The sequence below is a fragment of the Venturia canescens genome, chromosome 5, assembly GCF_019457755.1.
Source record: "Venturia canescens isolate UGA chromosome 5, ASM1945775v1, whole genome shotgun sequence".
Lineage (NCBI taxonomy): Eukaryota > Metazoa > Arthropoda > Insecta > Hymenoptera > Ichneumonidae > Venturia > Venturia canescens.
In genome coordinates, this window is record NC_057425.1 from 5,743,741 (window position 1) to 5,756,322 (window position 12,582).

The 12,582-nt window shown below is 43.6% G+C and overlaps 1 protein-coding gene across 1 annotated transcript in view; it reads left to right on the top strand.

Annotated features, from left to right (window-relative positions):
• The window catches only part of LOC122410862 (FMRFamide receptor), a 30,207-nt gene that overhangs the window by 16,283 nt on the left and 1,342 nt on the right, over positions 1-12,582 (top strand). The window contains exons 2-4 of the mRNA XM_043419313.1: positions 5,667-6,453; positions 7,617-7,885; positions 8,398-8,587. Coding sequence (XP_043275248.1) covers positions 6,163-6,453; positions 7,617-7,885; positions 8,398-8,587 — 750 coding nt within the window. The 5' untranslated portion in view covers positions 5,667-6,162. The remainder of the gene's footprint in view (positions 1-5,666; positions 6,454-7,616; positions 7,886-8,397; positions 8,588-12,582) is intronic.

A 12,582-nucleotide genomic window follows, 5' to 3' on the forward strand; every position in this document is an offset into this window, starting at 1 on the left:
CTAAAGTATTCTATGAAAATAGCGGACGTTCCGCTCGTCTTGACAAGCCTGAAAGAACGAGGAATTATTTATAAAGTGTCGAGATGTTACTCATTGGTAAAAATACAACCGAGAAACTTGCGTACGATGCGGATTCTGAGCCCTCGGTGCATTGAACGCTGCTCATCTTGACACAAGCGTTTGGATATTTTTGCTATTCGGATAGCTTGCTCGTCTGACTCGAGACTTACTGGGATCACTCGCGACGTCTCGTCGCTGGCAGGGACAAAGTTCAGAGTCGAAATTCAGAGTATTGCAATCGGAGGCTGCTAAAATTTTTTGCGACTTTTAGAGCGAAGGAACCGGGGAAAGAAAAATCAATTTCTTATTGAATCTGAGCATCGCTGTGTCGAGTGATCGATAATAAAACAAAGCGCATGAAAGCTTGTCACCTTTACATTGGCATTGCAGTATCGTTCGATAAAAAGTGTTGTATTGAATTTGCCTCAATCGTAAGCAAGGAAGCTTACGATTTACAGCGTTCGAGACCCGCCTCAACTGCCAAGAAACTCTCGAAAATTGTCTTTCTGTTAAACGCCCATGAATCCGAAGCGACTGACCCATTTAGTTGATAACCCAAATTGCTAAACTTGTTCGTCGTTGTTTTCTCTCGTTTCCAATCAAACGAGCTTTCGCTCCCGGAGTTTCTCGCTTCGAGAGGCTCCACACATTAATCTTGTAAAATCCGTTTCACGAGGGATAAAAATATCTTTAAACGCAGAGTGGATGCACCGAACGTTAGGCCTGACGAGATCCCCCTGGCAGCCCGGAGATTCAATTGTGACAAAGAGACTCGTTCAAATCTCTCCCCGCACACCTGTACGCGATCCCTTCGCCTGAGGAACATTTAATTAAGTAGACAAAGATGAGCCCTCGAAGGACGGAGCACGCAGAAAAACTTCACGCTCGCATAAATAATAAATACAGACGTAAATTAAATCTGCACTCCCTTCGAGACAATATTTTCATTCGCTCCGCTTTCTCACCGGGCATTTTCCGCTCCAGGAATCTCCAGAAGGCTTTCGAATCGCGGCCCTCCAAACAGTTCATTTTCAAATCAAAATATTCGCCTCATTTCTGCTCTGTGCCTCAAATACCAACGTAGTATTGCGCACTCCAGCTGCGAGCAAACGAATGCATTAATTAAGAATTGCAGTAAAATTAATTAAGAGATAATTGAAAGGAAGAAAGTACCATCACAGCAATGGCAACCAGCAATAAGCTTTGAGAGTGAAGAAACGTTTGCACTGGGAAGCATGAATTTTCGTGAAAATTCAATAAAACTTCCTTACACAAAATATTTTAATTTACCTTAATGAAAAAGTGCTTTTCACGCTGTGACAATTTTCCAAAGCCATCCTTTAATCTTCTTCCACATTTTCCCGGAAATTAGGACCCTTAGCCAATGAACTAAAACGCAAAGACGCTTTAGTCCAATGAGTGAATTCCTTCGCTTTAAGAGCATGGATCCCTCGGTACATCGCGGAAGCGCGAGTGCGAGAGAGCTGCAAATTTTGAAAGTTAAATTTTTCCTCCCAGTTCGCCCGATCGGAAAGATCAAAATATCAGCCCATTTTCGCCATCGCCCCGCGTGGGCTGACAGAGCTTTTTTTCCAATCGATCAAACCGTCTCAAAGTACTTCGATTTCGAAAATTCTCATCTACGACGTTGCTAACTGATCCATATACTCTTAAGGAGGGTGGCTAGGGACGATACAATGTTGCCATGCTAAACCATGTAAAATACATTAAAAATTTCAAAATGATAAGAATTTAATAAAATTTGGTGAACATATTCTTTAGAGTTAAATTTGAAAATACAATTTTTTTCAGATTTTTCTTCTGTACAGTTATCGAGTAATTGATCACTAAAGTTCACGTGTATAAGCATAGCGTTTCCATATATATAGGTATACATTCCGGGCATAAGAAATCTGCTTTAATGCGTAATTACTCGATAACTAAGCAGAAGAAAATTTTGAAAAAAATTGTGTCTTCGCATTTGATGTTAAAGAACATTATCACCAAATTTGATCAATTTCTTATCAATTCGACGAACGTAGCCACCCTCCTTAAGACGCGCTGTAGCTGACGTCGAAGATTGTAAGCTGCGTAAATGTGTGTCACTGGAGTAAAATGCATAGGGTGCAAAGTGCGTCACGCTGAAATTACCCGAATAGGAAATGGGAGGGGCGGGGGGGGGGGGGGGGGGGCAGTGGCAAAGTGTTCCCTGTGTGACTCTCATAGTCACACAGGGAACAATGTGTTATAACGTCGAGCATAGGAACGGGGAATAAGCCTGACGTCATGGAGTTGTAAATCAGTGAGAAGAGCATGCAGTTCGAGAGAGAAGGGAGGGAGAGGAAGAAAGAGCGAGAAAGCAGCCGGCGCCTGTGGCTCAGCATTCGAGCTCACCCACGCTCTTCTTTCTCGTTTATCCCATACGTAGCCTCATCCATATCCAGCTCGGTTCTCTACCGCACTCGAGAATCTTCTCACTATAACGTTTTTCCGGGATTTTCGTCTCGCACACCATCTACTAACCGCGTATACCATCCGCTGTGCTCTCCATAAATATTCTTTTGTCCGGTTGACCCTTTCCTGGTCCCCCAACGTCGATAACCTTCGCGACCTGGCCAAAAACGATCTTTCTACATCGAATTCTTCCGGCGCACACGCATGTGGATTGATGTGCTGCGCGATGGGGCGGGATGCTGCGAGGAACTTGGAAATACAAAGCTTTCTTTATCACCCTCGGAGAACTAATGGTCGAAAGACTCCCTTTGGGACAAACGGTTGATTCGTGTTCAGAGATACAACGGATTAATAAGCTTTGGGACTTTGATAATTGGGTCGATCTTCGCTGAGGATTTTGCCCGGAAATTAGCGCACATTGCCGTTTATTTTTGCTGGCTCAATTCCTCATGATAACATTTTTCCCACACTTTTTTATCTCGAGCCCCATTTTTCACGGCCAGACCGCTCGTACTTTTCGCGGTGAGTTTGCCTAATCAGTGGATAATGAAGACTCGGGATAATTTGGGGTTCCCTCGTCGTGAACGCCTTCGACGGGCTGCTATTAACTTCTGGTGGCTCGAAGGAGCCTCGTTTCTTGCTACTGCTTAATCACTCGAATCCTAAGTGCGCCTTCGATCATTTCGGTTGTTAGTGCTCTCGTTCGTAGCCCTTCACCCACTTTCGTTACGAAACGGTGTTGCGTCTCCGGCACAGGCGAACGCGAACTTTTTTGGAGCCGTTTTTGCTCGGATGGAAAATGGGCTTTCGGAGAAAAGGGGAGTATTCGCGATCGAATTGCTCCTCGCTTTTCACCGGGGCCTGCAACGCACTCTAAAAACTTTTCAAGTTCAGACCGTGAAAAAGTTTCCAGACTCAATTGACCCGGATAACTTTAATTAAAGAGGGAAAATTGCACACTTTGCCGGAACGTGTGTTTGCGCACTCGTAACCTTTGGAAGATTCGAGTTTGCGAGCGCAGATGTTTCGTATTTTCAGCTACAAACATCGAGAGTTTCGAGCACGAGCTTTTTCCAAGGATATCGCATTACGGAAAACTGGCTGCACGTCTCGAAATGCTTTCGTTGCGTTACTAGTTTCTAGTAACTTTTTATTTTCCATTATGCAATATGAGCGGAAACATGGTCGCGTAAAGATTTTTTTTCTTTGAAAGCTCGCTTTCCTTGGCTGACAATTTTCCGCACATTTTCCCGCGCGTCAAGGGAACTTTGGAGCTGTTAATTGGACAAAATACCTTTCAAGCTCGAGTAACTCAAACCTCGGAAAAAAAACAACGATCGAAGATTCATTTCGGAAAGGAAAAAATAATAGTCGCGCGACCTCCAGCGGCTTTGACGCTCACGATCGCCTGCAGGAAAAAATCTATATTAGAAATTGTGTAGCCTCCATCCCCAGGCGCTCAATCTTCTTCAACTTCGCAAAAAGCCATGGAGCAAAGACACGCCCTTGTCAAAGTTGAGGCCGAATTATGAGCAAGCCTCGCCGGACCTTTTCGCTCGTCGAACCTTCTTTTTTCTTTCATTCTTGCGCGTAATTTCAAATGATTGATCTGGCCAACAGTCGCACGTGGCCGCTCATCGAAAGTCGATTTCACACAACCGATCCTACAAAATCAACCAGTTTTTTTGTACCTCCGCTCCTCCACAGATTCGCAGACTCAACTGTTTTCAAGTCTCCTGAACTCACGCTATTTCTCATTCGAACGATCCTCATTTTGACAGGCAACAAAACCCTGAAATATTTCGAGAACGAAGTTGAGAAAATTCCGTCCAAAATGAAACATTCCAACTGCGGAATAATAGTCAACGAGTACGAAGATTTTATGGCGTTGATTATGAATTTTTTCCCAAAAATCCCCACAAATAATGTGAGGCGACGACGAAGAAAAGAAAATGCGTTCAAAGCTCAAAATCAAAATCGTTTTTTGGGAAAGAAGAATTCTCGAAACTTTCGAAACTTGCTTACAATCAAGTTTTGAATTTTATCAAAACTGAGTGTGAAAAATCATTTGTTTTTCTTCGACGTCGTTTGTGAGTGACCTGAAAAGAAAAATCCGTTTGATGCCCGAGCAGGACTCCGCGAAAGCCTTCGGATGTGAGAGCTTCCAGCCTGAAGAGATACGAGTCGTTTTAGCTGGAAGGCTAAAACTGTATTGGAGGTGGAACGAGGTCACTATAAGGGTGAAAATGAACGATGGGAAACTCGCCGAAATAAAGCGTTTCCTTTGACTGATGACGCTTGCGATTTTATGGTTGCCGATGTCACCGCGGGGCTGCGAAGCTTTGTCGCAGTTTGCTTATTCATTGCTTTGACGATCCCGGACCAATCTACGCTTAGCCACGAGATAATATTGTCTGACGAACGAATTCACGCAGAGCGTACGCGATTCCACACATTGTTGTACCTCGTTTCTGTATAATTCACGATATTCACGTGTGTTCGTAGTAGTTGAAGGTAAACGATGCCGCGGTGCCGTGAACGAACCTCGTCAGTGGACGATCCTCCGATATCAAGCTCGCTCTGAAATAATTACGATGCATGAGGAAATTCAAGCATAATCGAGATGCGTTGAGCTTCGCCACATTCTGCAGGGCGCAAATCCCCTTTTTCGTTTTATTTTGATCACACCGGTATGAGATTTTTCTAAATCGAATATAAAGGTGATTTGATTTTTCAAAGCTTCGCGACAAAATGTCACCTCGTTTGCTTCGCAGCGAATTGCAAGCGAATCTCGATTCTCATTGAATCGAGTACTGAATAAAAATGGCACTCGAGACGAGAGCAAATTTATTTCCTCGTCTCGAGCCTCAACTACGAGAAAATTCTCGTCGATTGAACAGCGTTCGAGTGGCGAATTATTCCCGTGTCAATGGCTTCAATCGAATGGTTTCCAGGCAACTGAAACGTTTTTTTTACATTCTACATTGCAACGAGATCAAAAGTTCTCGCAATTGAGCTCCGGTGAATGCGAAATGGTTTTCCCACTGCGTTCAACCGATGACGGAAGACGAGAGCAAAAACAATTGGAGCGTAGCTGTTAAAATTAAGAAATACGAAAATCCTCAATGATTTTTCATTCGTTTTAATTGCAGATTTTCCGGACTGGATGATGAGGCAGCTGGACAATAAAAGCCGCCGTTTGTGGACGTTTTCTCTGGCGAGGAATCCCGGAGTGCAAGTGAAAATTGGAGAGAGTTTTCGAGGCCGTTTCCACCGGAGAAGTGAGAACTCTCGTTGGTGTCTCTGAGGTTTTTCACCGAGTAAACGGGAGCTCGAAACAATCGTGACAATTGTATCGAGGCTGGCTAATCCGAAGAAAAACAGACGCAGAAAAGTGGATTCGGATCTGTCACGAGTGACGATCGCAGAGAATCATGGTGACGTGATTCGAACGCGGTCTCGGATCAAAGGCGGACTCGACGGGGACGAAACGGACGACGAGGACGAGGAGGAAAATATTTTGCGGAGATAAATGTTCGAGCGACCAGAAGCAACGGAAGAGTGAAAAAAAAACGCACACACAAAACGAAAGAAATCGCAGCATCAAAAAACCAAGGAAACGACAAACTTTGAACATTTCCCGAAACGATGGAAGTTAGTTCGTTTGGAAATCTCACCGAGCCAGCGACCAACAGCAGTCTCGTTATCGCGAGCAACAAGACGAACGCAAATTTGACTCTCGAATGCAAAGCCGAGCTTACCGAAGGTGCGCTCTTCGAGTTCATCACCAATGGCATTCTCCTCAATCTCGTTGGGCTCTTCGGACTCTTTGGAAATATCATCTCCATGATCATTCTCTCCAGACCCCAAATGAAATCTTCGATCAATTATCTATTGATCGGACTCGCGAGATGCGACACCGTACTCATCATAACCGCGGTGAGCGCTTTTTATCAAACTAACATTTCCTCATTTTTATGATTATCGTCCAGGAGCCGCTGAGTCAAGAAATTTGTTGAATCAACAAAACTTTCTTCGTCCGGGATCAGTATCCCCGATCAAATTCGGTGATCGAGTCACTCAATTTTTCGTTGAATTCACTAATTTCATTATCCTCGTCCTCAGAGGCGATTTCAGAGGTTTATTCTCGTAAAGGGGGCATAAGTGAGCGATCGAAAAACCTTTCAAAATGGCCTTCCTCCCGCGGGGGTTCAACACGAAGCATTTTTCAATGCGCGCGGTAAAGCAGCGCAAAAAACCGCGAGGCTCGATCGTGATTTACGGCAAGAAAGATCAGCCCGGTTTTCAAATTTTTCGGGATTATCGATAAATCATTTTGCCCGAGAAGGAGGAGAGGAGAGAAACTGAATAATCTATCAGAACGCTGTCAATTTCGGGAGTTTATACACGGGCACGTATCCCAGCAGAGCCAGCCGTACGACCCTTCGCGGATATAGCCTGACGAGACGAATCCCGACTCGGAGTTCGAGGCTCATCAATCGCTGGGTTAAGCCCATGCAAATCGTAATCTACGAATACACACGCGCTTCCTCTTGCAAGGCGATTCGGAGAGTCAGCGTGAGAATGAGAAAGCGCTACATCCGTACTTCCGCCGCACGTAGCTGTTCGCCCCTCGCCCCCAAATCGGTTCCTCGTGCCCCAAGACCGCGATAAATCAAGGAATTACGAGATTAATCCCGCTCGTGTAAATGCTTCTTCGTTTTTGTTGGAAAACGGATTAAGAATATACAGACACGCGTAGGGGACATTCCGTGGCGGCGGACCCCCTTAATTGCTATAATTCTGCTTATTACGCGTGTCCGGCGACGCACAGACTCATCAGCGAGTAGAAAATTATCCACAATTTCATTGCGAGGTTGCTCCTCCGAGAAAAAATTTTTTTTTGCGCCCTCGGGAAACAGTACGACAAAGTGGCGGGCAAAAGATCGCGGAATGTCGCGCACACGCGAAGCTCTTTCGTCGCAACAACTCGTCTCGCATCTATTAATGAACCCATTGACGTGCTTCGATATTTAAATGTGCGCACGTCCGTGTGCCGAAAAATCGCAGATTCGTTATATATTTTCATTTCCTGTTGGCAGGTGCTGCTCCACGGGCTGCCAGCCATCTACGGCTACACCGGGCTCCTCTTCGACTACAAATTCGTCGTGTTCCCCAGAATCGTTAAGTACTTGTACCCTCTCTCGTGCATGGCGCAAATGGTCACAGTTTATCTGACTCTGACAGTCACGATGGAACGTTACGTTGCCGTTTGCCATCCCCTCAGAGCCAGATCATTCTGCACTTATGGACGGGCACGCCTCGCAGTTTTGTGCATCGTCATCGTTTCTATTCTCTACAATCTACCCAAGTAAGAGTCTACAGATTTGAATTTTTGTGATAACGAGAATTCGCTACTTTTCGCCTGGGTGCGGAGAGAATTAAACGGTAATATTCGGCGTCGAATTCACTGTGAAATTAACCGTGCACATTCGACCGCTAACGCACTCTTAAATTTTCAATATTTTGCGGAATTTTCAATTCTATAATAGCAAACATTGCAGATTGTGAAATTTACTATGCGTGTACTAAAACTTACAAAACGTTTAGTGAATTTTACGGTCCGTTGCGGCTAAATGTCTTTGCCCTAACGTACTACGGTAAAAGTTCCTACTGTGGACAATGAAGATTATTTTTTTATAGGAAACTTCAGTTTCTTTCCCACAAAAACATCATGAATCGCAGCTCGTCACCGCGCTGTCGTTGCAGGACGATAATTTTTCAAATTTAATTCTCTTCCTGTGCGAAAATGAAACTTGTTTTGAGCTCCATCCATAAAAATGTCATCTCATTTGTCGCTCTGAATTTATCCTGTGTTTCTAGATTTTGGGAAGTCGATCTCGAGACCGAAATACACTGGAAATACAACGTTACCGTCTACTGCGTTATACCGGCGAATCTTCGATCCAGTGACATTTACATTACCGTGTACGTCAACTGGATGTACTTCTTCGTCTACTACGCATTCCCATTCGTCGCTCTAGTGGTTTTCAATGTTGCTATATATCAGAGGGTAAGCTTGGATTGAGCTTTCTATTTGTCTCCTTTATATCCGGGAGTTTATCCTCTTTTTCCGTGAGACAGTTTTTCCAGTGCGCGGTTTCTACGTTGACGAGTGCGCGTTTCGAGGTGGCAAATGTTTCCGGGGATTGAGCACTCAGTGGATTCGATCCGCGTGGAAGTTTTTCTGCGGAAGCGTTGGCAATGGGGAATAAAAATTTTGCGTTGATCGAAGGCGTTCGATTTCCAGGTTTGGTAACGAGGGGATCGAATTTTCGGTACTTTTACGAGAGAAGCACAAAACTCGAAGTCACGGACTCGATAATTGTACCGAGAGAATAAGAAACTCGATGGAGGGGGTTGACTCGGAACGAAAGAGAAATGAGATTGGCCAATGAATGATAAAAGAGGCGCTTTGAAAGGCTCGAAAAGCTCTCGACCGGTCGTGAAACTCTCGCACTCGAGGATCTCAAAGATCGTACAGTCGCAAGAAAGTAGTACGAAGAGTAGACCGTCGGGAGGGAAGAAGACTCTTTTGCGTCTCTTCTACTTGTCCCCGCCTCGACTTTTTTCCCCGTGACTCCCTGCTCCGTATAATCAACCAGCACGCCGGAAAAGAAACGGAGGAATTCTCCAGAGGGAAGGACAAACCACCTCACGAGCTCTCAGGGATTCTTCTTCCCCTTTCGCACACTTTTCGAGCCCTCGTCGAGGAGCATATGCGAACAGCGACCTGAATATCTGCCCCTACTGGAATCGGGGGAAAAGAGAAGTATGCGAAACAAGTGCAAGATCGGAATGAGGCTTTGGGCACCACGCACAAGGGAGAGCTCCGCATTTAACCCAGTTTCCCCGCATCCTCACTCTTTTTACCCACCTCCCCTTTCCTATCATCAGAGCATCTTGTTCAACCCTTTTTCCCATCGGAAAGAAACTCGCCCTAATACATTTTACGATCCAACTATTTTTTTTAGTACCCCTTTCGCCCCAATGACCTTCCTTTCATAAAATCAACTTCTTACACGCGGAAAACGAGGCCGAAAATTCTACAGGAAAGTACGATTGTATCTCGAGGACAGTACATACGTACTCGATTGCAGCATCTATTCCAGGAGCAGCAATAACAATTGTTCTATCCACCATAGTGAAAGGATCAGTACTCATATCTTTTATTCAAGACTCAAGAGTCTTTTTCTTCGTAGTTAAAAATCTTTTCAGTCACTCCAAATGTTTATGTTGCAAAGTGTTTCTATATGGTAAAATGGGACACGTATTCGGTGTTTATCGTAGAATGATTTACAATACATTTCCACTTATCGGTGAGTGCTAGTCTGCCACGATGAATAAGACTCGAAAACAAAACGAAACGTAGTTCTCACGTGCATCACTTTCGACATATATAAAGCTGTTTAGAATTGAAGGGACGAAAAATAGGAAAATTGAAAAAATACTGTGCTCTTTGTAATCGGTGCCTAAATAGTTTGAAAATTCTTGAAAAATAATATATTCCTCACCATCCAAAACGAATCCGTTTTCCTAATATTTTCACGAATGAGAAAAATGGTCGAAAATGCTCAAACTTCGTCTCCGCCAAGGGCGTGTATCGTTCGTTTTGACGATTGAAGGAGAAAATTCGAAGTTTTCTGACAGCAGATCGACGGAAATGTTTTCTCCTGATATTCTTGTGCCAGAATCATAGCTGAGAAATTCCAGAGAGCGGGGAGCTGTGAAACGAGTGTGAAAAGGGAATAATGAAGACGCGTTTTTGGTCACTTTCCTTTTCCAGTGGTGTGAGAACGTCGGAGAAGAACGGTTCGGGGAGGTAAGATCTTACGAAAACTTATCGCCGGACGAGTTCGCTGGGAAAAACTATCGTTTTCTCTGTGCGAGAGATCGAAGGTAGCAAGGAATAAGCCGGATGGAACTCGCTCCAATTCCACGAGTGGATTTTTACCAGGTGAAAATATGAAAGTTCTGCCGCCAGAGTTCTGCGCCTTCCACATCGAATTTTCTGATATTGTCCATGCTTGCCACGGGAAAGCAATCGCGGGACGAACTAGCGAATAAACGCCGAAGATACATTTTCTCAGGGAACTGACAGCGAGTTACAAAGGGCGAGGTCGAACGAGCGTTTTCCAGTCGCCAAAAGCAGAACGATCGGGCAGCGTGCACCGAAGAAGAAAAATATTCTGAAAACAATGGGAGAATCGACAACGACGTTGAATCAACAAAAATTTCGTTTTTTTCATCCCCCCACGATTCCTTGAGCCAATGAAAACTCCATTGAAACAAAAAATTCCTCATCTCAGTGCTGATACTAAAGTTGAACGAATCCATTAATATGTGCATGAAAACTGAGAACATTTTAATGAGAGTGTAACGAAGAAGCGAGAGGAAGTGGCAGAAGTTCGTTAATCCGAGAAAGAGTTGTTGCTCGAGCGTCAGTCACTCGGAAAACCTTTTCTTTCCCCAGTTCCTAAGTAAAAGCTTCGATAAACATAGTCTTTTATCCACGCCCCACCCGGGACCACTTTTTCTTCTCTATTTTTCTTCCCTCCTATAATCTGACGCCTGAAGCTCTCTTGCCCCTCGTTCGGAACTCGCCCGCGGAGAGACCCTTCTCGACTGTTCGCCCCGGGACTCCTTTTGGCTAACGTTATACCGCAACATGTTTATGTGAATGAACCAGAATGAGAGAGAGAGAGGGAGCAAAGGAGGGAAGGAAAAGTGTGTTACCTCGAAAAAAAAACTACGAGATGAGCTAGGAAATGAAAGCTCTGCATTCGACGTGGTTTGAGCGCATAAAAAAATCACTTTATATGCGCATTTATAATAGACACATAAATTTAAAGCTCCTTTAATATGAGCTGGATACTAACCGAGGGCATACAACGCTGCGCGATCACTTACTTCGACCATAAACCCGACGAATTACAATTAGCCCTTTTTTCATGGCATTTTTCATCTTGTCAGGATATCTGACCTTTTCGACTCTTTCTGTCTCCGAGCTGTGGAGCGACTTTTATTTATGCGGTCCAGCCTCTGACCAAGTTTCGTGCAATTTTCTCTGCCCTTCGAAAGTTATGAGTCTCGCAACTTTTTGCATTTATTCCACAGATTTTCAACGCTCGATAATCAACTTCGTTTCTATGCGAGATTCCCCATATTTTTTATTTAAAAAGTAGCTCGATCCTGACATTTGCAATTTGAGTTGAGCGGACGAAACTTTTGTCGTCAGATTTCCCAGTCTGCTTGGAACTTACTCGAGCGATTACAAACGTTGTTCGCGTATCAATGTTTTTTGTTTATTATTTTATAGAGTAAAATTGGTTCGATGGATTACATGGAAGCTCGTACACATTTTTTACTCAGGAGCACTGGAAAATTTATTATTTAGTGTTTCATGTTTTTTGTATTTTCAGGATGACGTAGCCATTTTTTGATAACTTTTTTTCTTCTTTTATAAACAATTTTCTATGCTGAGAAATCCACAAAAATTGTGACTTTTTTCTTCGAATGGTCGCCAATTTTTTCTAAACACTATTTTGAAAATGCGCGTCCTGCCACAGCTAACAACAGTAAAGAATCTTCTCAGCTTTCGTCCTGAGATGATCCAGCATCTTTGAGACTTGCTGCCAACGCCGATTCAAGGGGCGCCATTTTCAACACACCATTGTACAATAAATAGCATGAAAAGAATTTTGAAAAATAATTTTTCCAGTACTCCCGAGCATGTAAAAGACGCGTACGAGCTTTTATTATAAAATAAACGAAAAGCACCCGAAACTCCAACTTTTACTTAATATCTGATCGGAATTTCCGTACTTCGTGATGCAATGAAAATCTGAAAAAATTCAGCAACATTTGGAAAGCTACGAACAACAATAAATCAATAATAATATTGCCCAAAAGTTAATAACAAATTGTTTAAACGATTAATTATTCAATAATTTTGCGGCGACCTATTGTTTTTTTTTTTACGAATCAAATGTGCGCATTTTTCTGAAT